The sequence below is a fragment of the Pyrus communis genome, chromosome 15 (assembly GCF_041283825.1).
Source record: "Pyrus communis isolate YQ-2024b chromosome 15, ASM4128382v1, whole genome shotgun sequence".
NCBI lineage: Eukaryota > Viridiplantae > Streptophyta > Magnoliopsida > Rosales > Rosaceae > Pyrus > Pyrus communis.
Genome location: NC_142579.1, coordinates 15,322,414 through 15,334,928, shown reverse-complemented (window position 1 = coordinate 15,334,928; position 12,515 = coordinate 15,322,414). Strand labels below are relative to the sequence as shown.

Sequence of the window (12,515 nt, the reverse complement as noted above, 5' to 3'; positions counted from 1 at the left end):
TTTTAAATAATTTTAGCCATTGGATATAATTTTGGACTGTTAGATCTTTTTTATACCATTAGATTTGATCACATTAGATTTCATCTGTTGGATTCAAACAAATTTATAAATATAAAACTAAAAATTAAATAAATTAGATGTGGACCATTGGATAACCAATGACCCATTTAAATTGTGGCCGTAGGATTAGAAAAAAGAGCCGTTGGGATCATTATTACAATAGACAAGTGGGTGACAAGCCCATGTGGGTGAGGTTGGCCTGCTGCAGCGCCTGACACGTGCGCTAGTAAATTCTGGGCGTTTGGGCTTCAACGCTGGATTTCCACTCTCACATGTGGGCCACACATCAGTAATCTTAGCCCAAATTCTAGTCGGAATTTGTCCAATTTATAAATTTTAAACACATAACCTCATTTTGACCCAAGAGTTGCAGTGTTTTGGGGGTGGAATAGAAAGCCAAATTTTGAGACTTGCTCCAAAAAAAAAAAAAAAAAAAAAAAAAAAAAAAGAACTGTGTTGATTTCAGGAAGACAATCCCGCGCTTATTTGAAGCAGAGGCGGCGTAACCAAAACCCGACCTCACTGTCTCGTTGGGAGTCGACTCCGACTGGGTTTCCGCACTTCGTTCATTTCCGATCACCATGTCGGAGCCAATCGTCCTCTCCGACGAAGAAGATTCATCCCCATTCCAACTGTTCCACTGTAAGAAACGCCGAACTGAACCAGACCTAAATCCAAACCCAAACCCGAACCCGAACCCAAACCCTACGGTTCTCGTCCTCGACGACGACCCAACCCCACAGAAGCCCCGCCCCACCTCCACGCCTATCTTCGTCCCGGAGACCCCCATGTCTGATCTCGCAATTGTGAAATGCACGAAAGCCCCTTCTGACTTCCAATCTAGGGTTTCAGACTCCGTTCACAACTTCTCTGGTTGGTTGATTTCTTGCTATTGGAAATGCTTACTTTGCTTTTTGTTTAATATAATTCCTTATCCATTGCTTCTTGTGATAATTTTATTTTTGAATTAGTTTTTTTACTGTTTTGCTTCAAGTAATTGGTGCGTTTTACTGTTCTGTTCGGATCAATTGGAATTAGTTTTGAGTTCTGTTTCTCTGAAAATGCTGGAATTAAGTCCTAATGCTTGATGGTGAATCCTCGAGTTTTAGCGCAATATAAAACTGTTTCAAAAGATGGTTAGAAAGAAGTGTTTTGGCCAGAAAAGCTTATGACCAAGTGGACTTGGATTTTAGGGATTTCGTGTCAGAGAGAAAGGGTTTTGGCAGTTTGGAGGAACTGCGTGAGGATTAATGTTGAAAGGGTTTTGTGGATTTTGTGAAATATGTCGCTTGTTTTGTGATTCCTCACTTTGGTTGCTGAAGGTTTGAGTATTAATGTTGAAATCTTTATTTGCTTGTCAATATTAGACTTTTCCTTTTCATACCGATACACGTTGACTTCACTGGTCTTTTGTTTTCATTCAGGTGTTAATGGATTGATATGTTTGGAATCTGATAATGAACCTGAAAGTGGTCGTGGAAAGCAAAAGGAGAAAGAGAATGAATTGGTCACTAGTGGTTTTGGTGTGGTGGAGGACTTAGATTGGAGGTTTAGTTTTGTCGAGTCCACATGTCCTCTTGGTATGTTAATGTTGTATCTGGAGTTCCTTTGATCAGGCTCGAGGGATGGCCTTTATTTATTGGTTTTGAGTGTGAAAATATTCAACAAAATAATTCCACTCTCTGGAAGATGCTTTCCTTCTAATATTGACACCTATTTACATTCTTATCAGGAGATGATCTAGCACATATGTCTGAGGGGAATTCTTCACAACCAACTTTGGAAGATGATATTGATCAGGTATTTTGACCTGATGCATTGTGGTAACTTTTATTCCCTAAAGATTATTAAACGGTTGTGGAGTCAGCAACACCTTTGCCTTATGTTCCTAATTAAGGTCAGATGTTATAATTTCTGTTTGTGCAATTGACAGCCTCACCTTTCTTGTTTAATAATTATGTTTGTTTGGTCGGAGACTTGCCTCTTGTTACTCATGTTTTTTTTGTTTTTTGGGTATAATCTCTGTGTGAGGCATTATATTTTCCAGAATTTAGACAATACATGGTTCCAAATGGTACAAGGCTTGTAGGAAGTGAAGTGAGTAAAGTCCCATGTTAGGAAAGATGACGAAAAGTTCTATGAAGTAACACCTAATAATAAACATGAGACATTACTAGAGTACTTATTTATCTTTCAATCAGAAACTTGATGAATTTCTGATTTGGATAAAAAAACTGATCGAGGAAGACATTTCAGATAGGAATGGTGAAAGTTTAATCATGCAGTTTCCAATGGATGACAATTCACATTATAAGATATTAGTCCAGTTATCTTCTAATCAGAGACTGGATGTGTTTCAAATCTCTTCTTTTGAGTGGGATGTGCTCTCTGAATCCAATTATTATGTGTGTAGAATCTCCATGACCAGCCATAAAGGTGTTGAAAAACGCCCACTAGACTTTGTTCTTTAATGAAACCAATGGCAATAGACTAAAACTTAGCAAAATAGAGAAAACTAGAAAACACACAAGACTTATACCGGTTCGGCAGAACTTTTGCCTACGTCCAGTTGTGAGATTACAGAACTTTTGCAAACCCTAGAACTAATCTCTCACACTTGTCTCGGCTGTCACAGTTTTTCTCTTTGAAATTTAAGCCTTGCCGCACCCTATTTATAGGCATAGGGTGCAGTTTACATGTCCTTTACAGATTATAATTCCTATTCTAAGTGGAATAGGAAATTAGACTTCCTTTCCTAGTCCAAATAGACTTCTAGGATCTCTAATCTAAATTGAATAAGGAAACTAAGATTCTTTCCTAGCCCTTTTAGGAGAAGAATCGGTGCACCTTTTTTTTCCCCGAGGACACTAAATGACGAGCCAAAACCTAACAAAAGGTTCACTTTTTTGAATTTCTTATTTTATATGAAGGTGTTTCACTTCTTTGCTGCTATTTCACACCTTCAATTAGGTATTTATCCTCAATGTAATGACATGCCGAGATCAGGTACTTGATTATCCTGAGCAAGAAAATATAATGGATCAGAAGGGCAACATTACAAAACCGAGAAGAAAAACTAAAGTTGTTACTGATAATGAAAATACAACAAAAGAAGCAACAGAAAGAAAGAAGCTGGCAAAAGAGGAACGGACACGCTTAATGGAGGAAAAGAAGCTCAAGAAGCTAGTAAGTTATTATGATTTGAACTTGATTTTTTCTAACAGAACTATAAGCTGATGGATATCCATGAAAAACAGAAAGAGAAGTTGCAGAAAGAAGCTCTGAAAGCTGAGGCAGCAGAGATGAAAAAAATCCAAAAAGAAAAGCAGAAGTGGGAAAAAGGGAAGTTTGCCTTAAAATCCATCGTGGCTGAGATTGATTCTAAAGTGGTGGAGTTGGGGTCAGTTGGAGGTCTGGTGTCATTCCTCGTTTCTGCTGAAGTACTTTGTCTGTGCTTTTATATCTGGTAGCTGATACATTTTTAAACTTTTTTGTAGGAAATTTGCTTACAAGGTTTGCTGAAAAAGGGTTAACATATCGTATAACATCAAATCCAATTGAAAGATCAATTGTCTGGACCATGACTGTTCCAGAACATCTTTCACAGGTAATAAGCTGTCGTATTAGTCGTAGTGTTATCATATCATCTCGGACTCTAGTGGGTTTCATAATAGCAAAACTAGCTGGAATTTTTCTTCGAATAACTTCTGTGTGGTTCAACATTATTAGCCTTTGTAGCTTAATGGATCATAAAATTAGGCCAATTCAATTATTGTATAAAAATAGAAACCACATCATTAAAGGATAATTGTGGGTGTTATATTGTGTATTGCTGGAAGACTCATGAGTCGCTACCAAAGGTCTATGATATAAGGATTGACTACTGTTGTGTTGCATCTTCATGGGTTATGTGTGTGGCTAGGTCAAGATCATTTAAGGATTTCATGAGCTTCCTGCCTCTCAGATTAATTATTCAGAGGATGCCTTTACACTTCTTGTTAAAGTTTATGATAAAATATTATTTTTTGCACTAAATAAAGGAATTAGAATTTATTTTTTTATGCATCCACTTCGTCCATGTATTAGCATAATATTATACATCTATTAACCTCAATATCTAATTGCAGCTTTCGCCCAAAGAAACAGAAATTCAATACATGTTGCTCGTGTATGAAGCTGAAGAATTTTGTAATGTTGTCATCAATGAATCTCTTTTGGATCATGTTCTTAGTGTTCGAAGTCGATATCCATCTTATACAGTGTGTTGTCTTACAAACAGGTTGATGGCATACATTAAGAAAAGGTGGGAGATTGCTAATAATATGTACTGTATCTTGTATTAGAATTTTACCTAGCTAAAGATATTGCACTGAAATTTTCATGTATCGAAAAATGAAAATAAAAATGAACGGTGAATGTGATTTAGATAATTAGTCAATGGATGATTAACTAATGTTGTATACTGTTGCTTTCCCTTGGCCAGTGCCCTGCCCTGTGAGCATACTTATTTGTTTTTCTTTCTCATTATCTATTTGGTTATTAATTCATTAGAACATGCAAAATTCAGTGGAGTACAGAAACCATATTATAACTTGGACGCTGATTTCTACATCGTATTAAATGAAAGGTTACAGACATGGACTGTTTTTGTTTTATTTTTCTAAGAGAAGAAACACAAAAGTGGTAAACTTGAGTTCACTAATCAATTGGATGGTAGCTCAACATAGTTGATTATGCGTCTGAAGTGTTCTTATCCCTTTCAGTAAGTAATTGGCATTCTATTCAAATAGGAGCAATTGTTAAGTAAAGAACAGATTATCAGAAAGGATATGCTTTGCTTTCTTCTTTTCAACTGGAGAGAGCTTATATCCTTGTTGAGTATCATCATTTTATTATGATTACCTGTTAAATATCACATCAACAAAACAACTTGTGATGTTAAAAAAAGTTACTCTAATTTATTTTGTGTTTCCATTCAGATTGGTGTACTTTTAAACAAAGTATAGAATGTTTAGCTTTATTAACATGTCTTCATTTGTGTTATCCATAGAAATTCTTAAAATTTGTTTGTGAGAAGCATGCAACAATATTTTGTAAGATTTTGTTAGATCTTATGTCTTTTTTTATTTTTGATCTATAAAATTTACTGTTTTTTAATTGTGATCTATAAAATTTACTGTTTGTGATGGCATGGCAGTTGCAATAGCTATTCTCCACCTTACAATAATTTTTACTTCTTGGATTCGTGCATAATGCTGCATCACATTGAGTTTTTTCCTTTCTTACAATGTTAGGGAACAAGATCTGTACAAGAACCCAACAATTCATAATAGCTGGAGACGCCCACCTGTTGAGGAGGTTGGAATACTAAGACTTGGGTTTACAAGACATTAATACTTTCTGACAGTGAATCTTTAAATTCATAGTATTTTGACCTCTTTTCCTTTCTAACAGGTGCTGGCAAAATTGACCACTAATTTTTATAAAGTACACTCCAGGCAGTGCGCAGACGAGGCTGAACTTGCTGAACATGTTGTTGGTTTAACATGCAGCCTGTCATCTTGCCAATTTAGGTATTTGATGCTTTTACTTTTCTACTGAACTCAGAACCTTGTTGCAGTTTGCTGTTAAAATCTATTTCCCATCAAATACAAGTTTTCTGGTCTCAAGATTTTCTAAATGCATTATACATTAATTATACACACTCATCTCCTCTAAAAAAAATTCTGTCCAAGGATCACAGAGCTTCACTCATGTTCCAACTTATCACTTGTTTTTCGCTCTATTTTTAGGGCTTGTTTGGATGTGCTGTAAAGCGCTTTTTCTCACTAGCACTTTTTTTTTAGGCTTCTACAAAAAAGCAGTGTGTTGTTTGGCAAGCAACTAAATAGGTGCTTCTACATTGCACAAAAGTGCTTTTGATACTAAAGTATGGTGATAAGTTAAGGACAGTATTTTCCAAGGAGCTCCTGTTTCTCCTGCGTACCAGATGTGCATCAACTTCATCTCATATCATAATGATATGCACTGTTCATTTGAAAAACATGAGAAAGGTCGATGTAAATCTTTGAGGTTTCTGATTTTTTTGAAAAGATCAAGGTTTCTGATTTAGTGTGCAAATGTTTTATAACTTGTCTCTGTTTGAACTTTGAACACCAACCTCCAGCAGAAAACTAAAGCAACAGATCCAATTTTTTCCTCCCCTTCCAAATGTGCTGCTGCAAATTGCAATGTAATTTTTTGTCCAATAAATATACTTAAAATATATACAATTAATCAAAAAGCAAATAAACAACCATATATCTTCCTCTTCTCCCCAATAACCAGTCTTGCACCACCCATAGTGAATCTAGGCAATCTTTCTTCAATTTCTTCTAATGGTTTTCCATTTTTCATGTGGCCTTCTTCAATTCCATTGAAATATTAATTTCTCTGGAACTTTTGCAAGTGGATTTTGTCAATGAATTCGCACTAATTGTTGAGGATTAATTCCACAATATCAATTTCAAAATGTAGTGCTTTTACTCATTAAGAAGCGCTTTACCTCTCTTAAACTACCATCCAAACGAGCCCTTAATTACGTAGAAAATGATTGTATTATCACTTGATGCATTTTTCATTTCCTTGTTAAATAGGCAAATTCGCTTTGCCTTTGCATTTTCACATTTTAACTGATCAATATTCTGATTCTGCATCTTGTATGAATTTACAGAAAGAAGTTAACGCGACTGGATGTAAATGCTAATGGATCCCTTGTCCCTAAGGACTGCATTGACCGAACTTCAATTAAAAAGAGCCCATGGTGAGTAACATGATATTAATAAACTGATCATTATACTAGAATTAGAATATAAAAAGATAGCAGATTCAGAGAAGGATGGATTGTGAAAAGAAATAATAAGCTGCGGCTTCCTATGATGAAAGTAGTAACCAGTGATAAGATGAAGCTTATTTTTAGGGGTCTCAACTCTGAACTGCGTAGGGCCTGTTTTGGAGTGCTTCTACACGAAACACTTATGCTCATAAGAGATTTGTTAATTATTATTATTGTTTTGAAAATTCAATTGCTTCCTCAAGAAGTAGTTGAAAGCACTTATTAACTGTACTATCAAACGCTGCCAAAGATGCATTTGGTTTGTGGAAGTGCATTTAGTGCTTCTAAAAGCACCGTCAAATAGACCTTTCATTGTTCCCAGCACTCTAGGACAGAAAGGACAACAAGAACCATGTACGATTAAAGTGGAGAGAATACAGAAGTACCTGCAACCTAATTGTCTAGTTGGTTGGGACAATCTGCCTTCCTTCAAGCCCTCCAACAATTGCCCCACAGAATTGGACCATGGACTTCCAAACTAAAACCAGATTCTGGAATTTATGCCTTTGAATAAGTCTTATTTAAATAAAGCTCTCAAACACCAGTTTGAAATAGTTTCACGTGCTCTTTTTCTTCTATTAGTTATCAACTAAACCTTCTCTGTACAGATTAATTTGATTTGTATGTTTTTCATATTTGTATCAATTTTATTTGTGAGCATTTTATTTTTGTTACTAATTATTTTAATTCGTCCAGGTTAAAAGCTTTGGTAGCTATCCCTAAGGTACAACCGCGATTTGCTATTGCTATATGGAAGAAGTACCCTACCATGAAATCTCTTTTGAGTGTTTACATGGACCCAAATATATCAGTAAGTGAAATATGCCTCTTTCTCTTTAAGTGTTTTGATGTATGTGCTTCGGTCTATTTGGAGTGTAAGGATACTTATTTCTTTACAACATTTTTTTTTTCAACTTGGATTGGAGTTTGTTGAGTTTTTGGTTTCTTAGCTGGTTCTCTGTTGTTTTTAAAATTTTGATGCTGTTTTAGAAATATTTAGTTCTTTGCTCCAGTGGATATCTTGTCCATTGTTTGCACTATTGCTCTCTTAATGAGATTTTATTTCCTATTAACAGAGAAGTAAAGTTGTAAAAATTTGTAGACCAATACAGTAGTAACAAGTTAAAGTTTGAACATAGCTCATCCTTTCCGTTGTATAGGAGCCCTAAGGACTTGTTTGGAAGATAACATCTGTAATCTTGGGTTACATTTCACTAGTCTGTGTTTGGAAACCGAGATATTAACAAATGCAATACATTATAATGAAACTTCCAATTTCTAAACCTTAGATTTGTTAGGTACTTTAATGTTTCTTAGAATTGAGGCTAAATTTGTTAGGAATGCACTACCAAAATTAGACAGAGCGACATAAAAATGACTAAACGTAATATATGTGAGAGAACTTTCGAGTGACTCTTTGATAGGTGTTTTGGAAGTCCTTTGTTTAGTATCTTAGTGGTGCATTTCTAATGTTTTGGTAGTAGCTTGTGTTGGGTTTTTTCCAACCCATGATAAGTTGTCCTACGTCTATAAGGAATTATAGTCTTAGAGGATTTAATTGTTTTCCCAATTGGAGTTGTTTTCCCAATTGGAGTTAGTTTCTCAATTGGAGAAGGATTCATAACTAGATTCCAATTAGGATTAGTAATCCTTATTGAAGAAGACCTTTATTATGTCTATATAAAGGGACTATTGTACTAGTTTTGAGAAGGGAGCAAAACAATAAATTGTACACCACTCAAGGGATTAGAGTGAGAGAATATTGTAAAGTATGTGCGAGAGAAAAGAAAAGAGATAGTGTATTTCTTGTTCTAGTTCTTTCAAGTTTTTCGTCAATTCCTAGTTCTAGAGCTTTGGCAAGATTATTGGTTGTACTCATTATTGATATAATGAAAGATTGTTGTTGCTGTCCCGTAGGCACATTTTGCCGAACCACGTAAATTCTTGGTGTTATTTATCTTGGTTATTTGTTTTCAATTTCCGGAGTTTGTTCTATTTTTCCCATTCTTAAACGCGATTTTCTCAACAGCTTGTAGTGCTTGAGTAGTTCATTGGTAGTGTCCCTTGTAGGGCATTTAATTTCCTCGAATTTGTAAAGTTTCTTACTTAAATACAAAAATTAAATATGCCAATTAATAAAAGAGAGTTGGAAAATGTGCTGGTGGGTTTAGTGGTGGCAGTGCAGGTAATGGTGGTAGTAGGAAAACAAGAGGTGGTGGTGCCAACGAGTGGGGTGGGAGTGTAGGTGATGGTCATGGACTAATGGTGGTAGTACTGTGGTGGTGGCGGCGTCCCCGGGAGTGCGGATGATGGTCACAGAAGTTTGGTGGTAGTAGAGGTGGTGGTGGGGACCGAGACCGAATGATAGTTGCAGGGTTGGTGGCTGCAGCGATGGTGGGGAGCATGTATGGGTTCTCTAACCTTGTGGAATTATAAATGACAATTGTTTATATGGATCTTAAAGTTGAGATTTATTACTTTCGAATTCCAAGTTTCTTTTTTTCTTTCCACACAAAACTTCTAAATCTATCTGATTATGAATCAAAAGAGGGAAATGGGTATGTCTGTTAAATTTTTTGAGTTTTGTCGAGATTCCATGTTTATTTCCTTCATCCAAATGGAGGGTAAAGTCCCTAATCGAAACATTGTGTAAAGGAACTAAAAGTCACCATCCTCTCATTTACCAAACAGATTTAAAAGGATTTGGGCTAACTTTAGGTTTAACTAGGTGAGAGAAATTTGGGCAAGGAGGATGGAGGGAAAATTTTGTGACAGAGTTAGACTACTTATGTCTCTGGGGACATCTTTTGTCAAAACATTCCAGGAACGTTCCTTTTAGGATAATTATTCTTGATTGGGATGGGGAAGGGAAAAGTTCGAGCTAAGGGTTGACTGATTTTTCTCGAGTGTATTGATTGGTTTACTGATTTTTCTCTAGTGTATTGATTGGTTTACAATGTGAGGTGAAATTACTCATTTGTCCCCATATTTTATAAGAAAAACTAAAGGATTAACGGAAGGAGTTATATGTCATTAGGCAGAGTAGGACTCCTGGAGCTAGTTGAGGAACTAAAATGTAACTCGTCTACAAGTTCAGGGGCCATTGCTACACTTAAGCCAAGCATGTATTTCTTATAAAATGAATGATTATTATGTTTCCTTGAGAGCCTTGTATGGTTTCGGTTTCTGAAATATGACAACGGAGCAATACGTTTTTTCATTGTGATTGCTTGAGAATTAACTGTAATACAACCATGAGATTTCAACGTACAATATAATTTTATCATAGGCTTACATATGGAAAGCCCTTTCGATTATTGAATGGTCATTTCTATGTCATTGTGAAAATCATTTTTTTTGTTGTCTCTTAAAACAAAAAAGGAAAAAAATGGCTTTGATAGAGTTTGTAGAGACAACAACTTGGAGGTTAAGTATGCAAAGTTAATTGTTATCATTACAAGATTGATATTTGTTTACATATATGATATATCCCATACTTCACAAGGCATGCTTACATCGATCAGCAATTCAGTACGCACGTAGCTAATATCAAGGCAGAACTCAACATTGTTTTGTCTTGTATTTTTTCCTGAGTGTGGCCTTTCAGCTTGTTGACTCAGTGTACTCCCTACGTCGAACAATGAATATTTTCAGTTCTAATTACTTCTATGTATAGGTTCATGAAAAGGAATTTCTGCTCAAGGACTTGACAACAGAAGGTTTACTTGGTGATGACAGAAGATTAGGTGAGGTTTGTTCCAAGAGAGTGTACAGAATACTTATGGCACAAAGTGGGTGCATCAAAACTGATGATGTCGAGGATGGTGCTGATTTTTTCCGGCATTGAATATCATTTATCTGGGCAAAATAAGGTACGCATATGCTGCCTCTTTATTTACAATTTATTCTGCAGCGGAGCCATTTCTTTTAGCAAAATGTTCTTTTCGGATCAATTACAAGTTGCATACTGTATTTACCAGTCAGTTTAATTTAGTACCAACTCTAGAAAACCATTCAATGTCAAACTCAAAATTGAAATGCGGCTATTTACTTCGTTGTTACTGACCATGCGACCTTTGAGGATCGAAAGTGTTTTTTTAACCCTAAGTCAATTGAGAATATTCTAAAATGAAAATGGCCCGTGTGGGCTTCTCCACCTCTATGAAAATTATGGTGCCATTGAGCTTCTTTCCAAAAGTCTTGTGGGTTCAAACCTCCACCAGGCCACAATCACACTTGTTTGTCCCCACCATTAATTGATACCCAAATGACACATCACAAGTGGCTTTAATCTATTGAATAGTAGGAGGAGGTCCACCAGTGTGCCCTCTCTCATGATTCCATTTCACTCCATGAGCAGAGTACCTACTCCAACTATGGTATTGCCAAACTTCTCCACTAAGAGTAATTGTTGCTTTCTTTTTGTGAATTATTAATTGCAACCTTCGATTTTCGAATAGCTATATGCACAGTACAAACACAGAATCTATAATTTTTTTCTTATCGGAAGCAATATACAAGTTAAGGCATCCAAATTTCGTTTTTCTTCATGGATGTATAATGCTCGATGCTTGTAATATTATGGAATATTCCGTAATATATTATGTAAGAAATTAGCTCCTGTAATATTCTTAATTGTCCACCACCATATTTTGTCCTGCGCACAATATTCAATTCTTTAATTATCAAAGTAAGGCATGTCATAGCCCATACATACCGCACTTGGCACATATGTTATATATTTTGAGTTTCTCATGCTGCATATGTATTTGCAACTTGAAAAGGTACTCTTGTAAGATCTCCCTCTCCCTGAGCAAGTCCGTTCTTTAATGGAGAAGAGCAAATCATTTTCCGGGTGCTACTCGAGCAACTACAAGGAGGTCCAACTTGGATTTGAGGACCGGTCGAAATCATATAGCTTCAATGGTCCTGTCAGCTACGGCAAGGCTGATGACTTGTCTTCAACATCTGGCAATCCAGAGCTGGAGAGAAGGAAGAGGGTGGCATCTTACAACATGTATGCCACAGAAGGCAAGTTCAAGTCATCGTTCCGCAACAGTTTTAAATGGATCAAGAGCAAGTTTGTTGACACCTTCTACGATGAGTAATCAACTAAACCAAATCCTTTTCCTCATTTTTTTTTTTTTTTTTTTAATTTCGATTTTTTACTTTGTGAATGTCAAGTAACGTTCCATTTACCGTATAGTTTGTGTCAAGAGCAAGGCCTAGTTAATTGTAAGGGACGATTTTCTAGGGATTGAATCTAGTGATCATATTAAGCTGTTCGTGCAGATGAGATTGCTTCGTTTTCTATGTATCAAAATTTCTTTTTTGTATATAAACATTGTGCTTTTGCTTTTCTTTTTACTATATTATACCGTTTTTCTATTAGAGATGGAACCTACCAATACAAGTATTCTCTACCGAACATCTCCAAGAGACTAGGCAAATTATTTAAGGTAAATTTGTACTTCGATGGTTGATGTATCAATTTGCCATCAGGATTTGCCTTACTAAAAGTTTTTCACTCAAAAGGGATAAGGTAAATTAGGGAAATTTTTATTATTTTACTATTTTTTTA

General features: G+C 35.8%; 1 protein-coding gene across 3 annotated transcripts; it reads left to right on the top strand.

Annotated features, from left to right (window-relative positions):
- Positions 1 to 417: 417 nt before the first annotated feature.
- On the top strand, positions 418 to 12,304 carry LOC137747421 (crossover junction endonuclease EME1B). 3 transcript variants are annotated; one of them, XM_068487525.2, is made up of 13 exons: positions 418 to 933; positions 1,485 to 1,640; positions 1,793 to 1,860; positions 3,067 to 3,246; positions 3,318 to 3,471; positions 3,558 to 3,667; positions 4,188 to 4,363; positions 5,355 to 5,418; positions 5,515 to 5,633; positions 6,773 to 6,862; positions 7,631 to 7,745; positions 10,611 to 10,806; positions 11,719 to 12,304. In XM_068487525.2, exons 1-12 carry the CDS (start codon positions 642 to 644, stop codon positions 10,779 to 10,781), a joined length of 1,695 nt encoding a protein of 564 aa, XP_068343626.2. In that variant the 5' UTR covers positions 418 to 641; the 3' UTR covers positions 10,782 to 10,806; positions 11,719 to 12,304. The 3 variants fall into 3 exon arrangements, with proteins under 3 accessions (XP_068343626.2, XP_088542508.1, XP_088542507.1); XM_088686382.1 differs by lacking the exons at positions 10,611 to 10,806; positions 11,719 to 12,304 and adding an exon at positions 9,972 to 10,230; XM_088686381.1 differs by lacking the exons at positions 10,611 to 10,806; positions 11,719 to 12,304 and adding an exon at positions 9,106 to 9,339.
- The last annotated feature ends 211 nt before the right edge of the window (positions 12,305 to 12,515 follow it).

Coding starts and splice junctions, on each gene's coding strand:
- LOC137747421 (XM_068487525.2), top strand. CDS start 642: ATGTCGGAGCCAATCGTCCTCTCCGACGAAGAAGATTCATCCCCATTC. Junction 3,668..4,187: donor TTCCAGAACATCTTTCACAG/GTAATAAGCTGT, acceptor ATCTAATTGCAG/CTTTCGCCCAAAGAAACAGA. Junction 6,863..7,630: donor TCAATTAAAAAGAGCCCATG/GTGAGTAACATG, acceptor TAATTCGTCCAG/GTTAAAAGCTTTGGTAGCTA.